The sequence below is a fragment of the Euprymna scolopes genome, chromosome 14 (assembly GCF_053919585.1).
Source record: "Euprymna scolopes isolate OS-2025 chromosome 14, ASM5391958v1, whole genome shotgun sequence".
In the NCBI taxonomy this organism is placed as follows: domain Eukaryota; kingdom Metazoa; phylum Mollusca; class Cephalopoda; order Sepiida; family Sepiolidae; genus Euprymna; species Euprymna scolopes.
Window position 1 is genome coordinate 111,708,876 of NC_136495.1, and position 23,548 is coordinate 111,732,423.

A 23,548-nucleotide genomic window follows, 5' to 3' on the forward strand; every position below is an offset into this window, starting at 1 on the left:
GATGACGAGGCTGTAAACCCCTCAGGATTGCTACAGATCCCATAGCAATATCAAGAGAGAACAGATAATCATTATGATACCACCAAAGTCGGTTATATCATCATTGTATCCCTGTAGAGGCTGGGCGAATGGGTTTCCCCCCAGGCTCTTCCCAAATAGGACTCCGAGGTGGGTGGGGAACAAAGATGACGAAAAAAGAAAACAAAATATATGGCTTATTCCTCCCAAAAACCACCCAAAGAGAACCCACTCTGATGTCTCTGACATCAGTAGCTCTGACGAAGAGACGATAAAACCAAGGAACTCAACATTCGTAGTAATAGAATCAATGGAGGAAACTCCTTTGAGCAAACTATCACCTTTTAAAATTGAAAAAAATCTTAAAACTCTAAAACCAAAGTCTATTAAAAAACAATTTAACGGCAGCCTACTAATAGAAACCCATAACGAAGAACAAACTAAAGAAATATTGAAACTAAAATTATTTGAAAACATCAAAATCAAATGCTACAGACATCCAACCCTAAATACCTGCAAAGGAGTAGTGAAAAGCCACGAACTTGCACTTTGTCTCTTGGAGGAAATCCGGACAAACTTACAGAAACAGAATGTGTTAGATGTTTGCAGAGTTCAAATTAAAAAAAACGGTGAGAAAATCGATACCAATACATATATACTAACTTTCGATTCCCTCACCATACCCAAAGAAGTGAAAGTCGGATATATGAAAATAAATGTAGAAATTTATATTCCAAACCCCCTCCAATGCTTCAAGTGCCAGAAGTTTGGACACCATCAAGATCGGTGCACACGATTACCAGTGTGTGGAAGATGTGGAGAAAGTGGCCCACACATTGACTGCAGAAAAGATTTCAAGTGTGCCAACTGCCTGGGAAACCATGGCGCTGGCTCTAGATATTGCGAAATATGGAAAAGAGAAAAAGAAGTGACCAAACTAAAACATATAAAGAATATATCCTACCCAGAGGCCAGGAAAATCATCGAAACTAAAACATATGCAGATGCAACAAAAAAAACTAATCCAGTCAACAATCAAAATGGTCATATACATGTAACGGATACAACTGACAAGAAAATTGATGTCCTAAGCAAACTAATAGGAAATGAAAGAACTATTAGAAGAAATGAGGAAAATGAATAGTGCAATGTCTGCAACCAATCCAAGGATAATATTAAGTAAAGACACTACTGAACCACAAAAAGAAACAAAACCACAAACCATTTCTACAAAAACAACCGAACAACCATCAAACACATCACAAGCCAGAAAAGAATCAAAAATCCCCCCAGACAAAAAAAAAAACAAACAAAAACAGGAAAAGAAAGATCCCGATCTATATCTCGAACAGGGACTCCGACAGAAAATAGATTTGAGGGATTGGAGACAATGGAAGTTGAACACAATTCCAAATGATGAACAAAATATTACAATGGAATATCAGAGGGATAAAAGCAAACCAAAATGAACTCACATTATTAATAACAAATATGAGCCCAGCACTTGTCTGTCTACAGGAGACCTTTCTGAAAGAAAATAATACCATCAACATAAAACACTACACATCTTACAACTACATAAATAAAGATACGGACAGAGCTTCTGGAGGCACATCAATACTTGTGAAGAATGAAGTCCCTCAAAGACAAATAAATATAAACACAAACTTGCAAGCAATTGCAGTTTCAGTGACTCTACATAGAACTATAACACTTTACTCAATATACATCCCTCCAAAAGATACAATCAACGAAACTGAGATAACTCAATTAATAAAACAACTCCCTAAACCCTTTTTTCTACTAGGAGATCTCAACAGTCACAATGTAATATGGGGAAGTAAAGAAACAAATAAAAAAGGAAAAGAAATAGAAAACATAATAAATAAAAATAATCTATGCCTCCTTAATAATCAAAACTACACCTATATGTACCCAGCAACAGGTACTTACACCGCCATTGACCTTACCTTATATGATCCTTCCATATATATGGACTATGACTGGAAAGTACACAATGACACCTGTGGGAGTGATCATTTCCCAATCATCCTGGAAAGTCTAAGTACTAGCACTGAACAAAAAACACCCAAATGGAACCTACATAAAGCGGATTGGGAAGACTTCCAGGAACAGTGCAAAAACCAATTAATTATCGAAAAGAAAGATGAAGATAACCATTTGAACTACTTCATTAAAACACTCACAAACATAGAAAATAATACCATACCGAAAACAACCAAAACCAACAATCACAACAAACCTTGGTTCACAAAAGAATGCAGAAAAGCCATCAGAGCTCGACGAGCTGCCTTGAGAAAATTCGAAAAGTATCCAACAAGCGAAAATCTGGATTTCTTCAAAAACAACAGAGCAAAAGCCAGACGATATCATAAAGGAATCCAAAAGAACAACCTGGAGAAATTATATATCCAAAATTAATGTGAATACCAAGGCAAAAACAGTTTGGAACATGATGAGGAAAATAGAAGGAAAGTGTAGTAGTACACCAATATCCCACATCTCTAAAGGCAACAAAATATACACCGATCAAAAAGACATTTCCAATAACCTGGCAGATAATTTATCAAAAATTTCATCATGTGACAGACAAACAGAGAAATTCAAAAAGATTAGAGAAAAGGAAGAGAAAAAGAAAATTCTATTTAAATTACAAAATGCTGAAAAATACAACCAACCTCTTACCTTGCCTGAATTAAAAGAATTGCTAACCAAATCCCATGACACAGCTACAGGGCCCGATGAAATTCCATATGAAATCCTCAAAAAACTTCCAGAAGCCTCAATGGAATACCTACTTGAAATTTTCAATATTATATGGTCCAGTGGAAACGTACCCGAGACCTGGAAAGAGGCCACAATAATACCAATCCCCAAATCTGAAAACTCAAACATCCAATCCCAATCAAGTAACGTCTCAGATCCATTGAATTTCAGGCCAATAGCTCTAACAAGCTGCATTTGTAAGACCATGGAAAGGATTATAAACAAAAGACTAATCTGGTTCCTGGAAACAGAGAATCTTATTACAAAATTTCAAACAGGATTCAGGAAAAACCGAAGTTCAATAGACCACATAGTCAGACTTGAAACCTTCATCAGAGAAGCCTTTGCAAGGAAAGAACATTTAACAGCAGTGTTTTTTGACATGGAAAAAGCCTACGATACTGTGTGGAAGTACGGTGTTACAAGGGATCTGAAGGCGCTTGGACTAAAAGGCAGAATGCCAATTTTTATTGAAAATTTTTTAAAAAATAGACGGTTCAGAATAAAGGTTGGCACAGCTCTCTCGGACTTGAAAGAACAAGAGAATGGAGTACCTCAAGGGAGTATACTGTCAGTGACCCTGTTCAGTATCCGAATTAACAACATTGTAAAAAACCTTAACCCTGGGGTAGATTGCTCCCTATATGTGGATTACTTCCTAATATGCTGTAGATCTAGATATATATCTATAATAGAAAGGAAGCTTTAATTGTGCTTAAACAAAGTAATGAGATGGACGGAAGAGAATGGATTTAGATTCTCCAAAAGAAAAACGAAATGCATGCATTTCTGCAAACTAAAGAACATGCATAATGATCCTGTCCTAACCATGGAAGGAATGCCCATACCAGTTACTGACCAGTACAAATTCTTAGGGATTTTATTTGACAAAAAGTTAACATTCATCCCACACATGAACTATCTGAAAAAAAAATGTAACAAAGCTGTAAATCTTTTGAGAGTGGTAGCACATACCGATTGGGGTGCAGACAGGGAAACACTCCTTAAACTTTACAGAGCACTAGTCCGCTCAAAGCTAGACTACGGTTGTTTCATATATGGATCAACCCGAACATCATATATAAAAAGCCTAGACCCTATTCACCATACTGGCCTAAGATTGGCCCTAGGAGCATACAGAACTTCCCCCGTGAACAGTCTATACACGGAAGCACACGAACCCCCACTAGATCTAAGGCGAGAAAAGTTAGCCCTTCAATATTTACTGAAATTGAAGTCTTGCCCAAACAACCCTGCATACCAATGTACCTTCTATCCTAAATATGAAGAACTCTTTAACATGAGAAGAAAAACTATCAAAACGTTCGGGCTCCGAATGAAGGAAAGCATTGAAGAATCGAAAATTCCAATCTCCAGCATTCACAACTTCATACTGCCTAAAACACCCCCATGGACCATGAAACAAGTTGAAATAAAACTCAACCTAAGCAAAAAGTCCAAATCTACCACAAACCCTAGTGAATACCACGACGAACTTCAACATTTAAAATTACAATATTCAGACTACACCTTTATCTACACAGACGGGTCTAAAAGCAACAATCACACTGGATGTGCAGCAACGTACCATAAAACCACAATGAAGAGAAATCTTCAAAATGAAGCATCTATATTCACTGCAGAGACTATAGCTATCGATCTAGCACTCAACATAATTTCAGAGGAAACCACCAAAAACTTCATCATTCTCACAGATTCTCTATCAGTCCTATTATCTATACAAAATCAAAAACAAGAAAATCCACTAACAACAAAATTAATAGAAAAAATCAATATCCTTTCAACTACTAAAAACATTATTCTTGTCTGGATCCCCAGCCATGTGGGGATCAAAGGCAATGACAGGGCAGATATAGCTGCAAAAAGATCTTCTCACCTTCCAACTGACAATTTTAAGATTCCACATACTGATCTTAGACCCCAGATAAAAGCATACATACAGGAAAAATGGCAACTGCGGTGGAGTCAGCAAGAGGGCAACAAATTATACTCAATCAAACCTGAACTTAAGGAACGATGTCCGGACATCAAGAGATCACGCCGAGAAGATGTGATACTGACTCGGCTGCGCATAGGGCACACCAACTTTACTCATTCTTATATACTAAATGGAGAATCGGCGCCAGAGTGCATCCCATGCCAGGAGACACTCACAGTAAAACATATCCTAGTTGGGTGTGATGACCTTGCCCCAACTAGAAAATTATATTATACAGAAAGCAATATGGAAGACCTTTTTGAAAAGGTCAACTCAGCAAATATTCTAGCATACCTAAGGAAAGTAAATTTATATAAGAAAATTTAAGGAAATTTAAAGTCATCCAAATATACACATCCATGTATAAATACAACATTTAATTTCTTAGTTCAATTTTATAAAAAAAGGGAGGAAAGGCTGAAAAAGTCATTCCCCCCCTCCCAATAAAAAAAGTTAAAAAAAAAAAAAAAAAAGGACTCCGGCATTAAATGACCACATAGGTTGATATGCCGTAAAACCAATCAATCAATCAATCAATCAATTTTCCCTTTCCCATTGCAAAACTCATTCATGTTCTGAAGGGCAGGGAACAAAAACGATAAAATCCACTATAAAACTAACGATTGAAGATACAAAGAGCTTGAAGAATAAAAATCTTCTACAAAATAACTGGATTCAGCATTATTAGGTTGGTGCAAAAATAATGTTTTTTGACATGCGTATATCTGATAAAAAAAAAATGACATCATTTTTGCACCAACTTAATAACCCGAAAAGGGTTTATATACCATAAAGCAACCAAACTCTACAAATAAATATTTGAAGATATAAAGAAATTGAAGCATCAAAACTGTTTCCAAAACAACTGGATTCGGCATTAAATAACCCAAAAAGGGTTGATATGCCGTAAAACAACCAAATTAAATCATAAAGTAGATTTGTAACATAAAAAAGGGCTTGTTACTCATCACTCATAGTGGTTTCTACCATATATGGTAGGGTTTTTAATTTAATTCTTTCATATTCAACCATCTGGAATCTTGTCCAGTCGTCTGGGTCTCTCTGCCCAAAGGGGAATAACTCACCACTGTTCTTAGCAATCCTCCTTTGTTACCTCTACAATATGTATATTTTGTTTTTCATATTGTTTTAATTTTTCTTATTCTTTTCTTTTCAGCTTTTGCCACAATGTATGTCCGTTACAAACTCATTGAAACGATGGTTAATGTAGACAACACTCGAATTCATCTTCTCAATAAAATCAGTTTTGCTTTAGGAATTATTGCTGCCTTTGGGATGAGTGTTGTCGGAAATTTTCAGGTAAAAAAATTTTTTTTTGTATTTTACAAAAGAACAAAATTTCTTCAATGGTCTCATCAGCGAAGAATATGTTGAATAATCAGTTGAATCCAAAAAGAGAAATAAAAATCAAACTGCTATTATCAGTGTGTAGATCAGTAAGTTTAGACTTGAAAAGAAATTTTCTCATAAAATGAAACCCAAACATTTCTCTGTAGCTTTCTTTAAGTATATTCTTACTTCCGCCAAAAAGGTTATGCTTTTCGTTGAGTTTGCTGTTGTTTGCTTGCATATATCTTAGTGTCAACATCGCTTGACCAATCGTCATCAAACTTAGCCAAAATATCGGTCAGAGTCTAGCTTCAAACTGATTTGATTTTGTAATGCCAACGTCAAGGTCACCAAAAAAGAAAAACACTTTTGGTTATGTTTATTGTAGAGACTCTTTACTTGGCCCATATTGTAGCCAATGAAATCCCACATTTTATGACTTTACCCCTGACAAGATGGATAAATCTGATGCTATTTGATAAGAGTAACCACCAATTAAAATTTCAGCCTAATCAAATACATAGTTTTTTGAGTTATCAACGTTTACATGAGATAATTTGGTAAGTAAAATTCAGGTAAAACTTCAGCCAGTCCTTATGTTGTCAGGCATCAGCTATGCAGTTTTACGACTTAGATTCTTGTAATAAAATTAATGTTCTAATCGTGTATTGATCACTGTGGAAGTAAATACCAAAGCACATAGCTGCATACATATCCTTATGAGGATAAAATGCACAATATATCATGGAATGAAATGCTGTGTTGACAAGATGTATGGGAAAGATTAAAGGAAAAATAAATTAAACATAAAAAGAAATGACCAAAAATGAGATTTACCAGTTTCATTCTGCTTAACAACTTTTTTTGAAGACATTTGTTAATTCAAATGAACCAGTAAATCTCAATTTTGATAGTCTCTACTTGTTTTTAAATTATTTTTCCTTTTGTCTTTTTCATAGACATTCTATTATATAATATATATATATATATATATATATATATATATATATCGGGTCAGTACAAAAATTTATTGCTGGTTTGTAGATGGGGTATTTTAAACCATTGCAATTTATTTTATGCATATTATTATTACTTAAACATATCATTATGATTAATCTTTAACTTTTCCTTCAAAATACAGCACTGTTGACTAACAGTCTCCTTAGAGAATTTGGTTGGGAAATCTTGCTTTATTCTGCATATTCTCCTGACCTAGCCCGCTCCAGTGATCACTTATTTCAGAGATTACAAAACCATTTAGATAGTTTTAGGTTAATATCACAAAAAAAGATTGCACATGAGTTAGATTTATATTTCACATCAAAACAAAGAATTTTATAAGTGAAGCATTTATAAGCTTGTCCACAGATAGAACTAACTTATAAAGAGTAAAGGTTGTTATTGGTGCAAATAAAGATTTAAAAAAACAAACACTTTTTCATTTTAAATCTGCAAACTTTCTGCATATATATATATATATATATATATATATATTTATATTTGTAGTCATTGACATACAGTCCTGTTTCGTTGTATCACAACTCGTCAGTGCCGCTAGACTAGCACCTATTCCAAGCCAAGGATTGAACCTAGAACCATTTCTACCAATCGACCCACGGGAGCAGCGCTTGTAAATAATCTTGCCAAATGTCTAAACAAACATCCATCCACTACTTTATCAGTGTTTATAAACAAAGAGCGAGCGTCACATTTGTGTGTGCGTGTTTCCATTACACCATTTTGAATTCAAAATGGTGTAATGGAAACATATTAAAAGGTATTTACGGCTTCTCTTCCAATTTTCAGACTTTTTAGTCATATCAAAACGCACTTTATTTCCTTTTGATGGATTGATTGTTGCTATTTCTTCTGATGAGTTAAGGACGTAATAGATTCACTGATTGATATAATAATTGATTGATTTTATACTACGAAACAGATACTGTCAAGAATTGTAAATGTCAACTGAATTAAAGGAATAAATTATAAGATGGTCAACATCATGAACTTTGAAATATAGTCTTGTCATTTATTGATTTTTTATATATATATATATATATATATAATCAATAAATATTGTAAGGTTTATTGAAATCAGTTTAATGATAAATCTGAACACAGATGAAAACATTAAATAAATATAAAATTTAAAAATTTTTCTATGGATGAACAAGAATTACATCTTATAAATGTGTAATATAATATTTTATAATTTTATAAATGTGTAATATAATGTTATGTTATAATTTTATGTGCAATATAATATTTTATAATCTTACGTGTAATGTTATAATTTTATAAATGTGTAATAATGTTATAATTTTATAAATGTGTAATAATGTTATAATTTTATAAATGTGTAATAATGTTATAATTTTATAAATGTGTAATGTTATAATTTTATGTGTAATATAATGTTATAATTTTATGTGTAATATAATGTTATAATTTTATGTGTAATATAATGTTATAATTTTATGTGTAATATAATGTTAATGTTATAATTTTATAAATGTGTAATATAATGTTATAATTTTATAAATGTGTAATATAATGTTATAATTTTATAAATGTGTAATATAATGTTATAATTTTATAAATGTGTAATATAATGTTATAATCTTATAAATGTGTAATATAATGTTATAATCTTATAAATGTGTAATATAATGTTATAATCTTATAAATGTGTAATATAATCATAATTTTTAAATCTTTTCAGGAATCAAACGTGCTCATTGTTCACTTAATCGGAGCCTTAATGGTGTTTGGAATTGGTACACTATATGCCATCTTACAGTCTGTCGTGTCTTACAAGATGTATCCCCTCTACAATGGTGTGTTAGTATGTCGTGCACGTGCGGTCATTTCATGCCTCTCATCCACCTGCTTTGTGACCAGTATCCTTTTTAACTGCTGAACCATTTTTTTTTTTGTTGTTTTTCTTTATACTTTTCATTTAAAAAAAATGTACAAAAAAACAAAACTGCTACCATTGTGCTCAGGTGGGGATTATCTGCAAAAAAGCTTCGAAAGATTTAATAGAATAAAAGAAACTAGCAGAATTTGTGGAAATTTTTTAGCAAATTCTTTTTTTAGCTTTTAAAGCTAAAAAGAATTAATTTTAAAAAATTTAAATTTTTTTTTTTTTTTTTTTTTTTTCCAATAAAAATTCAACAGACAACACATTGTTTTTATTTTTTTTTCTGAATAATTTTTTATATAAATTGTAAAGGAACAGATGTCAGTTCACTTCCACATTTTTTTTTAATTTAAAAAAAAAAATCTCTGATAATAAAAAAAAAATTTAGTCTCTTCAACATGTTTTTTTTTTTTGTTAATTATAAAATAAAATAGCCAATTTGAAACTGTAAACAGTCAGCCATGTTTTTTAAATTTTTGGAGAGGAAATTGTTTTAATGATTTTTAACTGATAAAGAGCAACAATAAAGGGAGGTAATTCTGTTTTTCATTAATTGTTAGTGGACACTGGACGTATGGATAAGTAAATTAATATTTAGATAAGAAATCTTTGTTTTATTTGGATTTTTTAAACTGCTGTCCTCATCTTGAGGGTTATTTGCACAATGCTTCGATCGATGTAACTTCCGACCTTCTTCAGGTGTATCTTGTTGAACTCAGAATCTTTATGTCAAACTCTTTATCTAATCCACAGGGATAACATGTTTTCATTTCGTAAGCCATGATTGGGTTCAAGATTCAGTTGTAAAAGTTATACTCTTGGACGTTCAATCCTCAGTGTGAGTGACCCCCAAAAAATATAATCTCTAGGACTCACGGCTGCCGGAATGAGAGTATGCTATCCACATGGATAAAATAAAGGTTACGTTTAAAAATTCTGTGCTTATATTTTAATTCATACAAATTTCATATTCATTATTAGAGAGCAATTCTCCATTGAATATATGAAATATATATATATATATATATATATATGAGAAAAAAAAATTAAAACTGTAAGTTGAACTTTACAATCAAAATTTATTGTTTGACTGAATACTCCAAAAAACAATTTACAAAGTCCTTATTCCGCGGAGTTTCAAAGAATGCTATTCTTACAGGGTAACCCCCTAAAAAACAAAAGCTAAATGGGGGCCATCTAGAACATATGCTGTAGAATGGAGAAAAAAAGGCCAAAGACCCTAGTGTTTTGATGTGATGTTTTGAATATAATAAACTAGTTATGACCAAAGTTTCATTTTATTCAGACAAAACACTAAGAAATGGGGCCTAATTAGAGTTGGGGCCCGTTTTTTGGGGGGTCACCCTATATTATTCTTCTCATCAGAGGACATAAAGAAATCAGCAAATTATATTTGTAGCAATGCTATATATCTATCGACTGCTGTTAATCATGACATGCTGCACTGAAGATTCCCGAAAGGATGAAACACTAGTGTCAGTAGGTATTTAATTATTATAGTAAATAATTATGTCAGCCGCTTTAAGAAACTTGTTTCTTATCGTTGAATTAAGTCAGTCAATTTAGCTCTTATGATTAGATCACTATGACTGACATAACAAACATTTAAAAAATAAAATGTTTAATTTCAACGTTATTTCACGTGGTTAATGGTAGGCGATTAGATACGGTCTTTGCTAATCAAACCAGAGATGGCTTGTGTTGCCGGGTTCGAATCTATCGACTGGTGTTAATCGTGACACCCTGTGCTGAAGATTCACGAAAGGATGAAACACTAATGTCTTCATGTATTTAATTATTATAGTAGACAATTATATATATATTACTGATTTCAAAAGATTAAAAACAAAAGGGACTTGGGTGCCATCAGTTAGAATTGAAACCAGAACATTCAGTGCTCCAACCACATTTGAGTCTATCTAATAGATAAGAAAGTTATAAAATTAAACCACTTATAGCTATGATTTAGTTTACGCATGCACAAATTAATAGAAATGTCGGCAAGTTGAAATGCAAAATGTTAATTTCAACTTGCCGACATATTTCTATTACTTTTGCACATGCGCAAATTCATTCATAGCTTGAAGTGGTTTAATTTTGAATCTTTCTTATCTATCTATTTATAGCTCGAATGCGGCTGGAATGCTAAATAAGGGAATGCAGCTAGAGCACTTTTGGTTTCAATTCTAGCTGATGGCATCCAAGTAATTTTTAAAAAATTAATTCAAATATATTTAAGTGTATTTTAGACAAGTCTTAAAATTTTTTAAATTGTTAAACGTCTTCTAAATTGAATGTATTTATGTCCATTTTCAAAGAACTTATTCAATTAAAAAAAGTGTCAAATGATTATTTAAAGTTCTCTTCAGGGTAGAGAATTCTGTAAAGGAAATATGAAAAGCTTCTAACTAAAGCAATATTACAGAAGTTCCCTCCCCTTTTAGGTAAGATGGACATCTGGAAGCTTACTATGTTTGTGAAATAATAGAAATATTTCACTTCTATATCATATAGCTGTTTCAAACCGTATGAATAAAGGCGCCGGATGCAAATCGAAGGTGACTTTTGTCTGGTGTTTAAATCTTGCGTACAGGTAGTACAGTTTAATATATAGTCTTTGCTTAAAGCATTGTTGATAAATAAGTATGTGATTATTTATGAAGTCTGATAACAATGCAAAAAAACTAGAATAGTATATTTGGCTTTACTGCATTGCTAGCAACCTTCATGAATACCTCCTCAATACACGCACATTTGTGCTGATGAGATTGTATATTAATAAAAACGATTGTACACAAATTTAAGTTATTGTTTGAATTCTTAAAACATAAGTAAATGATTTTGGATTAATTTTGTTTACTTTCTATTAACAAAAAAAAAAATAGACTCACCTGTCGATTTCAACATATGAGCTCTGTGATAACAACTAAGTTGTTCGGAATCCACACAGATTTGTTTGTAGTGGTGAAAGCTTTGTGTAGAACCAGCCACACTTTTTGGTATTACTGCTTCGTTAGTGCAATGGCTGTCACAAGACAGAGCATAGAGTAGACCACAAGTTTTTTATATCGGTTTTTCCTTCTTCTAGATGTGTGTCTTAAAAAAGCCTGGGGGTGGATCTTCCAGTGAATTAATGCACCCCCAGATATCAACCTGGAAATTTCTACGACTGTGCATATGTATGTACTATATATATGTATACATACATATATATATATATATATATATATATATATATATATATATACGAGCAGGCTGCTCGTCATTGCCAGGTCATAAAATATGCTTAAATGATATTTTTATTTATACAGATTTCGTAGTTATTATTATTATAGAGCCAATTGTCTATTGATTATTAATTATATAGTAGTGATTTCAAAAGTTTTTAAAAACATAACTCGGATGCCATTAGCTAGAATTGAAACCAAAACATTTAGCTTTCTAGTGGTATTTGCTACCATATGACCTAAGGACAGACTGATATCAAAACTTTAATGCCATAAAACTGTCTACCCTAATAGCTTTCCTTGGACTGCTAACTTTTGGAGTTCCATTCCTACTTCGTTTTCCTGACTGTACTAACATGTAGAAATTTAAATGCAATGGTAATAAATATCTTGCAGCACAACTCTCCACTTAGAATGTCCTTATAAATCTGCCCCTACCATAACAGGCTCTACGTCTTGGTGGCAATATGCCTTGATACTATGAAATTGAAATAAAGTATCAAAGCAAATCATTTATCTCTACTTATATATAAAAGACACTTTGCTTGTGTGTGTGTTTGTTCTCTATGGACTCCAAAATGGCTGGACTGATTTTTTTTTTTTGATATTTCACACAAATGTACTTTGTGTTTGTAAGTGTTCTTGGATAGGTTTTGTATCAGAATATCAAATAAAAAAATATATAAAATCAGTAATAGGTTCTTTGATAAGACAGAGGCGCGTTCGAAATGAATGTTTCTGTTTAGAGCACAGTCAAACCATGATACTTAACTTTTGCATTTTAAGATATTAATTCAGGCCATTATATAAAAAATAAACCATAGGTTTTCGACAGTGCAATGTAGACTACACTTTATTGTAGACTATCACTGCAAAGAGGCATGTGAAATTTCTTCCTGGTGCACTGCGATGAGTCCCTGACTAAAGCAGGCAATAAATCTATTTGATTTTGAAAAATGGACGATTTCACCAATTTCGATGACAATAAAAAAAAAAATATTTGAAGAGGTAGAACATTTGTTGATCCTAATTTAATCTCTGCTAATTATATATATATATATATATATATATATATATATATATATATGGTTCGTGCTACTAAGACAAAGAAAAATAGTATTTTTGATGAATGGTTGTCTATTTTTGAATAAAGAAAAAAAGAAAGATCCATTGTTTTCTTTAATTCTTTCTTCTTAGCATTTGCTGCTGCTGCGGTTGCAGGAAAAAAATACAAAGATGATCCATTGCATTGGCAACCGGATATGGAAGTAAGCAAAACTTTTTTTTTTGTTTTTAATTTGAAAAAATTTTTTTATTTCTATTCATTTTTTTTAAATTAAAAAGTTTATTTGTTTTTTGTTTTTTAAATTATTTTTTTTTAATTTAAAGTTTTTTTTTATTTACTTGCAGTAACTTCTAGAATCATTTGGTACACTCAGATTAGTGTATGATTTTGTATATGACTTTAAACTAAATGCTGCATGTTTACACTGCACCTGCCAATTGTAGTCTCCCTTTATTTTGAGATTATATCTTTTACTTCTGTATACGGTATAATCAAGTTTAACGCACTAGTTCCTGTTAGATCCCTGAAGTTAAGCAACATTGAATTTGGTCAGTACACAAAATGGGTAACCAGTTGAAAATACCAAGTGCTGTATGTGCCCTCTGCTTATCTCGGCATTATTTTCAGTTGTCTTAGATTTCGTCTTGCCACTGGAATCAAGCAGTGCTGATTCAAAAGTGTAACTGAAGACTGCACAACCCTTGCTTCACAATTACATGAGACTGAACGGAGGTGATGATCTTCTGCTTATATTTAATCTTATGTTATTGTTTCAAAAGCAAATTAAAATCGCAGCTGTGGTGTTAATTCATTTAATTTATTTACTTATATTTAATGCTTGTTTAAGTTTCTAACAATTTTTGCTGAATTTTTACTGGTGTTACCAAATCAGGCCTGGTGGCCAAAAAAAAAAAAAAAAAAAAAAAAAATGCACCGAGCATTGATGTTATTGTTTTTCTCCCCCCTCCTTTGTAAAACTCAATCATGTTCTGCAGAGCCAAATACAAAAAAATTTTACTCTAAAAAAACAAAAAAACAGCCAAACCAAGCACAATAAATAAATATTTAAAGATATAAATAATTTGAAGCGTGAAATCCCTTACAAAAATGACTGACTGTATTCTCATTAAATAACCTGAAAAGGGTTGATATGCCGTAAAACAAAACAATCAGACTAAACCAAACCAGATAACATGAGGAAATATTTGGATATATATATAAAGAACTTGAAGCATAAAAATTCTCATGGAAATGACTGCGATCAGCATTATATAACCATAAAAGCGTTGATATGCCATCAAACAAAACAACCTGCTGATTTTGAGGCATGATGGCTATATAATTAGGTTAAAAGATGAATTATTATGAAGCTAAAATTGGATGGTCTGGCAAAATGTTTAATCTAACTCTTGAATCAAAGACGTTGGAAAATTAGTGTTGCACCTGTAATCTTCTGATGAAACCTAACATTTTTATTTCTTACAAAAAAATGAAGACTTGTACTTTTTCTAGTTTAAAAAATTAACATCACAAAAATTATTCCTTATCTTTACCTCAAAGTGGCATATGCAACATAATTTACAACAATTTACTATTGTTTTGAGGAATCGCTTGAATGTACAATGTCAACCAGCCCCTTCCTTTTCTGATGGGCTCTTTAAAGGCTTTTTTGACTTGCCTGTTTGGAGCCCAGGAGATTAAAAGCTGGTAGTGTTTTTTGTTTTTGTTTTCCAGGTTTTGTCTGTCTTGAAGTGATTCTACCTTTCTCTCTATTTTTGGGCTCCCCCCCCCCTCCGACAAAGAAGGGATTGGACCTAGTAATTCACTCTCATTTTTCTGTTTGCACTTTTCTCAATAACCACTCCTTAGATTTTTTAAAAATTTTGCACAAACATTAGACATGGTGAAAGTAAATTTTTGCCAGAGCAGATTTTTCTGCAGTTTAATTGTTATGTACTTTCATTTCTTGTAATGAATAATTTTACCAAGAATTTTTTTGGTTGCTAGCAGTGCTGATGGCACTTAAGTCACCTATTTTTTATAATTTTACCAAGAATTCTTCATAAGTTTTGGTTTCAGTTTTGATTATACCTTATGGCACTCCAGTAATCTATTTTTTTATAAATAATTTTATCAAGAATTCTTATAAGTTTTGGTTTCGGTTTCAATTATAGCTGAAGGAACTAAAGTAATATATATATATAGTCATATGAATATTTTTCATTTTGGAAATTGCAGCTTTATAATATATACAAAATCTGCAAGAATTAAATTATCGTATTTAAGCGAACTTTACAACTGGGCTATGCCGGGCTTCCCTGCTAGCTTAGATGAATACTTTTGCAGTTTTAACAAAAGAACTACAATAATATCAGAGCATCTCCATTTACACTGAACATTTACAGAATTTCATTATCAATAAATTACAAATGAATGCGTCCCCTGTGGAATTTCCACAGGTCGCGCTTGTTTATAACTAATATAGTTTGGGACATCGAAGCAATAGTATGGTTTGGGATCTTGAAATAATGGTATAAGTTTTATACAGATACATGATCGTCATTAAGTTTTATATAACTTTTTCCGATATTGATATCGAAAGTTTTAAAATTAATGCGAAAATAACTTTATTTTTCAGGGTTTCACAGCACACATCATCAGCACAGCTGCCGAATGGTTATTGGCAATATCATTTCTCTCCTTCTTCATAACATACATCAAAGACTTCCGAAAGGTCGGAATTGACATTTCAGGACGTGTTTCCGTGAGCCACTTGGACGATTCTATGTCGGATTATCTCAATGAAAGATCCCCGTTATTAAGATGATCTTCCATATCGTGGATAAAATATTGGTGGTTGTCTCCAATTTTTTCCCCCCTTTTTTTTTTTTTTTTTAATCTGTTTAATTTTAACTTTTTATATCTGAAACAAAACGAAAATTCCACCTCAACACGTTGGAATTTTTTTTAATCTTAAAATTTTGGTTTTTACTTTTATTTTGTTTATAAAAATTTATTCTGTTTGTATATTAAAAAATTGGAGTTGGTCATTAATTTTATGTATTTACTTAAAATGAATAACTATAATAACTGAAGCTGAATAATAAATATTAAAGTTGAAAATGCCAAATTATTCCTTCTAATGGAATGCCGTGTTATAGTCAGCTAACGTACTTCCTAATTTCCTGCGTAGCACTACTGGAAGTAGTGACAAGGCAAATTGGTTCCTTCACTTTTATTGCTATTCAGCATTTCCATTGTGAAGCGATTTATTGAAATAAAATATTATTGAAAAGTGGGCGATAAAAAATTAACAAAATTATACAAATAAAAATAAGTCTTTATTTGCACTTTTAATAAATTAAAAAAAAAAAAAGAAGTTTTTATTTTATTTATAATTTTATAAGAAATATGTTTATGAAATTATAAAAATAAAATTGAGATCAAAATAACAAATAATTTATAGACATGAGAGAAAAAAGTGAAGGAACTGATTTGCCTTGTTACCACTTCCGGTCGTGGAGTGCCGGAAATTTAGAAGTATGTTACATGTTTAAAAAAGAGTGTTGAATATGAAATAACCACGTAAAAATGATACAATAACTAAGTGGGACGTTTAACAGATTTATTTACATGTTACGATTAATTTTGATATTTTAACCATTGGATGTGCGATGAGAAGTCTGTAGCAGAAACAAATTCAAAACCCTAAAAGTCTCTCGGTTTTGAAGCATGTTTTCGTCTCAAAGTGTCATGGCGAACTCCCCTTCTTTTTCATTCCAAGGGCAATCACTCTTTTCTCTGTCTAAGGAGATAATTTTTTTTTTTTAATTTTTTTTTATAAAGTTAACCCTAACAGTATGTTAGTTGACTATAACCGAATGCCACTGTAAAAAGTTTTGTTTTAAAAATAAGCATCTTGATGTAGAAGGTTCATTTTGAGGCTGTGAATTCCGTTTTTATTATGTTATTAAGAGAAGTTTTATTTCATAGTAAACTTTTTATGATAGTTATTTGTTGAATATCAATTAGTATTATCCATATGTAGCATATTATCAAAGAAAAAGTTACATGAAAAAAATTTTTTTTAATTTTTTCAAAAATATGTTGGCAACTTTTAGACTAATTCATTTGTTATTAAAAAAAAATAAAAAATAAAAAAAAACCTGCCAAATTTAATTTGATTTTTAACTATATTTTAATAAGTTTTTTTAAAAACAATTTCCCCAAATTCAGCTTTATTTCTGGTCGCATCCAAAGGATTAATTCTACAGGGACCAATATTCACATTAAAACTGGCTGGATAAAAAAAAAAAAAAAAAAATCAAGATTTCAATTTGAACTGTGGCCGTACAATGGACACTCATCTTTTCAAAACTTATTTACACATACACACACCACAATTTTTTGGTTGCACAATCATATGTTCTTATGCTACACAAAATATATAACCATGTGTGGTTCCAGTATATAGCAGAAAAAAAAATGAAAATTTTTGTTAATTAAAGCAGAATGTACATGATTAAACTATATTTTCCCATAAATTTCCGTTGAATTTTTTTCCCACTCATCACCACCATTCTATTATAATGCCACATGCATATGTATAATACCACATACATATATATGTCCCGTATATATGAAAATTTGGGATTAAATTCAATCAATTAAAAAAAATTGTAAATTTATTATTCAAACAAGGAATACAAAAATTTTAAGTTTAAATTTTTGTAATCCTTGTCAAATAAAAAATTTGGCATAAATTTATTTTAATTTACAGAATATAATTGCAAATTTTCACATATACTATTGCTCTATCTTGTATATTGAGCTTTATTATCTGCTTGGAGTTGTCTTATGAATATTAATACTAATATTTATATGGACTTTAATTTTACAGTATTATACAAGCTTTGTAATATGAAAGCATTTCAAAATTTCAGTTGTATGTATATATATTAAAACTTTTATAGATTCCAATCTTTTTTCAGAACAAAAATTTTTGGCACATTTAAAGATATGTTTCGTTCATGGGGCAACAACTGATATTTGTATGTCAACACTGGATATTTCTTCTGTGGACTCATCAGAAAAAACAAAGTTGTCAAAGAGAAAAATACATAACAATGTGACCTGCAAGTATCGGTTGTTCCCCAATGAACAAAACAGATCTGTAAATGTATCAAAACTTTTGCTTTCGGTTAAGATAAATAATATCTTGGATTTTTGGAATCCAGCAAAATTGTAATTACAGTAGAGCAGAGACAAGCTCGCAACATCTTTTCTGTGGTTGCAGAGAAGAGAAAAGGGGCACAATCTACCAGGTTACAAAGTTGGTTTTGAACTCTGTCAAGAAAAGATAGGGGGCTCCAAGCAGCTCTTGCCAAGATATGACAACAGTACTCCATCTTAGGTTATTCAATGGTAACCATTTCAAATATGTGCTTTTCTCTTCCTTCTCCTCTCTTGTTCAATATGTGATCAAATCAAAGCTGTTGATATCTCTCAGACCCCCTTTTCTTCATGTGTGAATTTGTGTTTGTGTCCATTCACTTGACAAGCTGTGATCGTCTACTGGTTGTCTTCAGATGAATTTGGGGCTTGATTTTGACACTGGTCATAGTGTGCATCATGTGGTTTTGATCACTGCTTGAGCAGAAGGTTTTTTTTTTTTTTTTTTTTTTTCCCAAACAAAATCACAACTCAAGTTTAAAACTAGTAACAATTTTTTTTTTTTATATTTTGAGAGGTTTAAAAAAAAAAAATGACATTTGGTTTCTCTATTGAACAATATACAATAAAGACAAACATCTCTTTCAAACTAAACACAAAAAAAATATCAGTCCACTTAAGGTTAAAAACATTCTCTGTTCTCTTTCTCTCTCTCTCTCTCTCTTAGATTAACAGAGAAAAAAAATTACTATCTTCTGCCGATTTTGCTGGAATGTATAAATATTATCATTTAAGACAGGCCAAACAACAATACTACCTGAGAAAATGATGTGCTGTTTTATCACTTGATATAAAAACGGACTGACCATGGACAGCTACGATTTCAATCTCATGTGAACATAATGTTTCTAAAGTTTCAAATGGTTCACAATCACAGTATGGCACTTCACATCCAAGACTACATTATCATTTCAAAGAGCCAGCAAATTTCTTGGGCGATCTAATTCTGATCCAGATACATTTCCTATCATCGGTCTGTCGCTTAGAGCATGCACTTGAAAATTATGGGCTGTTTTATCACTAGGTATAAAAACTTTAGGATTTATTATCTTAAGTGGACATTAATTCTGTAGAATTTTAAGTTGTCTGATTTTAGTTTTGTTAAAATGAATGTTCATACCAAAAAGAAGTTATTTCAAAGACACCAATCAATTTCTTGGATGCTTGTTTTTTTTTTTTTTTTTTAAATATTTTCCTCATTGCCATCTTGCCGTCTGCGCACCACACTAAACATGCAGTACTGCGCATGTTTACAGATGTAGTGTGAACAACACCACATGGCAGATTTAAAAAATATTTTTTTCTTTTTTTAATCCAATTTCATTCTGTTTGTTACAGAATTGAATTTTTTTTTATTAATTCATTCTCCTAATTTTTTATTTTAAATGATTTTATTTGAACCATTTTTCCAGCAGTATTTTCCTAAGAGTTCAAATCTGTTGGTTCTCTAAAAAGAAAATGTTTCAACCAGGAAAATTCTCTTCATATGAACTTTTGAATGAAGTTTAAGTCACCCTCGACTGTTGTTATTGTTTCTTCGTGTGACCTTCTTTATAATGACCCTGACTTTCATGAAAGTCTTATCCAAAAATTTCTTTTTAATCTTTGATTCAAAACTGATTTGTTGTGACAAGACTGCATTAATATTCCTAAACATTCCAATACTGATTTCACTAAAAAGACCAAATACTGATATCATTCTTGATTCTGGAGTAAATGTTGCTTTTTTTTTTACGATAGGTGTGAATGCAGAAATTACTATTTTTCTTTTAGTTTAAAAAGTGAGGGATCATAATACTTGATTTTAAACTTTACTTTAAAAGTCAGAAAAGTGTTCATTTAGAATTACTTATTTAAAAAAAAAACAAAAAAACCCAGAAGATACAAAAAAATCTTTGATGCATGTACTCATCAAGGAACAAAGATGTCATATTCCAAAAATCACATAAATTTATCAAGTATTTTTTTTTAACTAAGAAAACAAAGCTACAATTTTTAGCAATTTTTAATACTAAATGTATTCATTATAAGGCTGATTTTGATTACAGTATTTTGAATTGAGTTGTTTTCGCCTTATTTATGCTGGATAATAAATACGGTAGACCAAAAATCATTATGTTTTGCTTAATCATAAAATTTGATTTTCTTAGTTAAAAAAACCTACTTTATCAATTTATATGATTTTTGAAATATGACCTCTCCATTCCATGATGAGTATGTACATCATAAATGTTTGTTTTTTTTTTTTTTTTTTTAAGTGTAATTCTAAATAACATAAATTATTTTTCAACAGTTTAAAGATTTGAAAATTGTTTTTCAATAACCGTGTCAGACGTTTATTAGTCAGCTATTATATAAAGAACTGTTGTATGTATGCATATCCAGCAAAAAGTCCAAAGCTACTAACCAAAGACACACAAAGTTTATATTTTATTGATGAGCGTTGTAAATGGATAATGTTTTTACTATGACAATTTTTTTTTTTCTTTTAAAGTAATTTTGTAGCTTTTCAACTGTCGAATAATAATTTTCGGCTTTAATAACAAAAGTTAAGCATTCTCTTTTTGTGTGTACCTAATAATTTACCTTGCTATTAGGGTTAATTTATTATAAGAAATGGATATGGTTTAATTTTGGGGATGAGTGGCTAAAAAAATATACTAGCAAAGAATACAATAGAAATCAAAATGCAAGAAAAAGACTTTAACTTTAATGGAAATCTCTCTCTCTCTCTCTCTCTCTCTCTCTCTCTCGCTCTATATATATATATATATATATATATATATATATATATAGTGACCTTGTTTGGCTGAGGATCGGTCTCTACCAAACTCTTCTATCAATTTTTGGTCTTCAGGCTTGGAACTTGATATATAGGGAATTTGGGCCTGTAAAACAAATTCGATTTTGTCTTTAGCCGGTAAAAAAAAAAAAAAAAATCTGGAACATGCTTTGTCACTTACATCTGTTACCACTCTGAAATCAATGAACCAGTCTCCCAACTCTGCTGACATTAACTGCATCGCAAATTTCAACAGGCGTTAGTGAATGTTGATCAGTTCAAAATTTTCTGCATGGAGGAATCCAGTGATGCATCTCTGTTTCTAATGCATGTCTATGACAGGGGTTGGTTTCTTAGTCTCACACCATTAATATCTGCAACAGAGAGACAAAATTTTCAGATCATGAATGCATGAGTTCAATCCTCACAGCAATGCAATTTGCAATCCTCTCTGATCCATTCAGGTGGAATAAAAAATAGGAGGCATTAGTTTTGGGACATCCTTTGTAGCATGTTAAAATGTTGGTCCAAGAAATGATAATTCCAATAGAGAGTACATTGAATCTGTAGATATTGCTCCTTTCTCCACCTTGCTCATTTAATAAGGTATACATGTATCTTTCATTATACCATGATGTATACTCAAGTGAGGACGGTCCCTAAAGAAATATAGGCTTGTTCATCTCCAAACTTTTATGTCTTATAATTGCATTTTGTAATTAATTTTGTTATTTTCACATAGTATTAAATTTTGTTGACAAAAAAAATTCTGCTTGTTTACATTTGTGTGACAAAAACAAACATTATGACAAGCAGACACAAGGTTTTAGTCTAATATAAATTTTTTTTCACTCTCTACTGGTATATAAGTGTCCCTTTCTCCATCTGTATTTCTCCTCCTACTGTTCAATGCAACCCTCTCATTCTATATAATATCTTAATCATAAAAAATCTTTTAAAACAAAAAATAATTTTTAAATAACTTTCTTCAAATGCAAAATTTTAAAATTCTCTAAAAAAAAAAAAAAAAAAAAATTGTTTAAAATGAAATAAACAGATTTTATCGAGGTTTCATTAACAAATATTCAGTACATAACTTGAAAAAAAAAAAACTCAAGATAAAAATTTAAGACATCCCAAAACAAAAATTTAAGAGATGGACAATAATGTCCTCGCAAAGCAAAAGCTCCTATTAGATTGACAGAAGTAGAAAACATTTTAATGAAGTGGGTATAAATTCCAAAATTTATGAAGATGTGCTAGATGTATTTTTAACAAAAACCAGCCACAATTACGTTCTGAAATGCGTTGGTTTAAAAATGGCGGACCTTTCAATTTGTCAATGTAAATCAAGAGTTATCTCCCTTATTTCTCATACTGATTTGGTTCCACATTAAAACCTACGATAAAAATTCTGTTTTTACTTGTAATTATTTTTCTGCTGGATCATTTTTTATAATTTTTGGAATTTATACTAATTCCACCATGACGTGTAAGTACGTGATGTTTTCACCTGAAATGCACTTGTTTAAAAGATCACCAATATAAATAAGCACACCTTTTTCTTTTTTTTTTCTTTCTTTTTTTTCATTTAACTCTTTGCATTTTAAGTTTTTGCTAAGGAAAATTTCATTAATTAACAAAAAGAATCCATTTACATAGACAAAACTTGTAATTATATTTTTTTTAAAAGAACAAAAAAGGAAAGACAAAAAGCTCATCTCATATTCTATCTTTATTTTGTGTCATTCGGCCTCTATTTTTCTAAAGTGTTTGCCTCCATCTTGAAATTGTTATCACAAAGAATATTTCTTAAGAAAAAAAAAAAAATTGGAATAAAATATTTGAATTTGCAAAATTCTTCTGTTTTTTGTGGATACTAATATGTGTATATGAGTGACCTTGACTGTCCGTGTGAGGAACGTTCTCTTCTAAATCACCTTGTCAATTTTTGGTTTACAGACTTGAAACTTGATATGTAGAGGATTTGGACCTATAGAACAAGTTCGATTTGATACTTAGCCGGTAAAAAAATAGTTGCTAAAGGGTCAAAATTTAACAAAACTGAAACTTTACAGGCATAAATCAACTAAACATATACCTTCTACACGTGCGCAAATATACATTTATAAGTTTAACAATT

The 23,548-nt window shown here is 31.0% G+C and overlaps 1 protein-coding gene across 3 annotated transcripts in view; it reads left to right on the forward strand.

The window, feature by feature from the left end:
* Window positions 1-23,263, forward strand: part of LOC145293223 (DNA damage-regulated autophagy modulator protein 2-like) — a 75,982-nt gene extending 52,719 nt beyond the window's left edge. For all 3 annotated transcript variants that reach the window (XM_080139764.1, XM_080139766.1, XM_080139765.1), the window contains 4 exons: window positions 5,982-6,124; window positions 8,877-9,054; window positions 13,523-13,593; window positions 16,030-23,263. In XM_080139764.1, the coding sequence (XP_079995890.1) occupies window positions 5,982-6,124; window positions 8,877-9,054; window positions 13,523-13,593; window positions 16,030-16,218 (581 nt within the window). In that variant the 3' untranslated portion in view covers window positions 16,219-23,263. The remainder of the gene's footprint in view (window positions 1-5,981; window positions 6,125-8,876; window positions 9,055-13,522; window positions 13,594-16,029) is intronic.
* The last annotated feature ends 285 nt before the right edge of the window (window positions 23,264-23,548 follow it).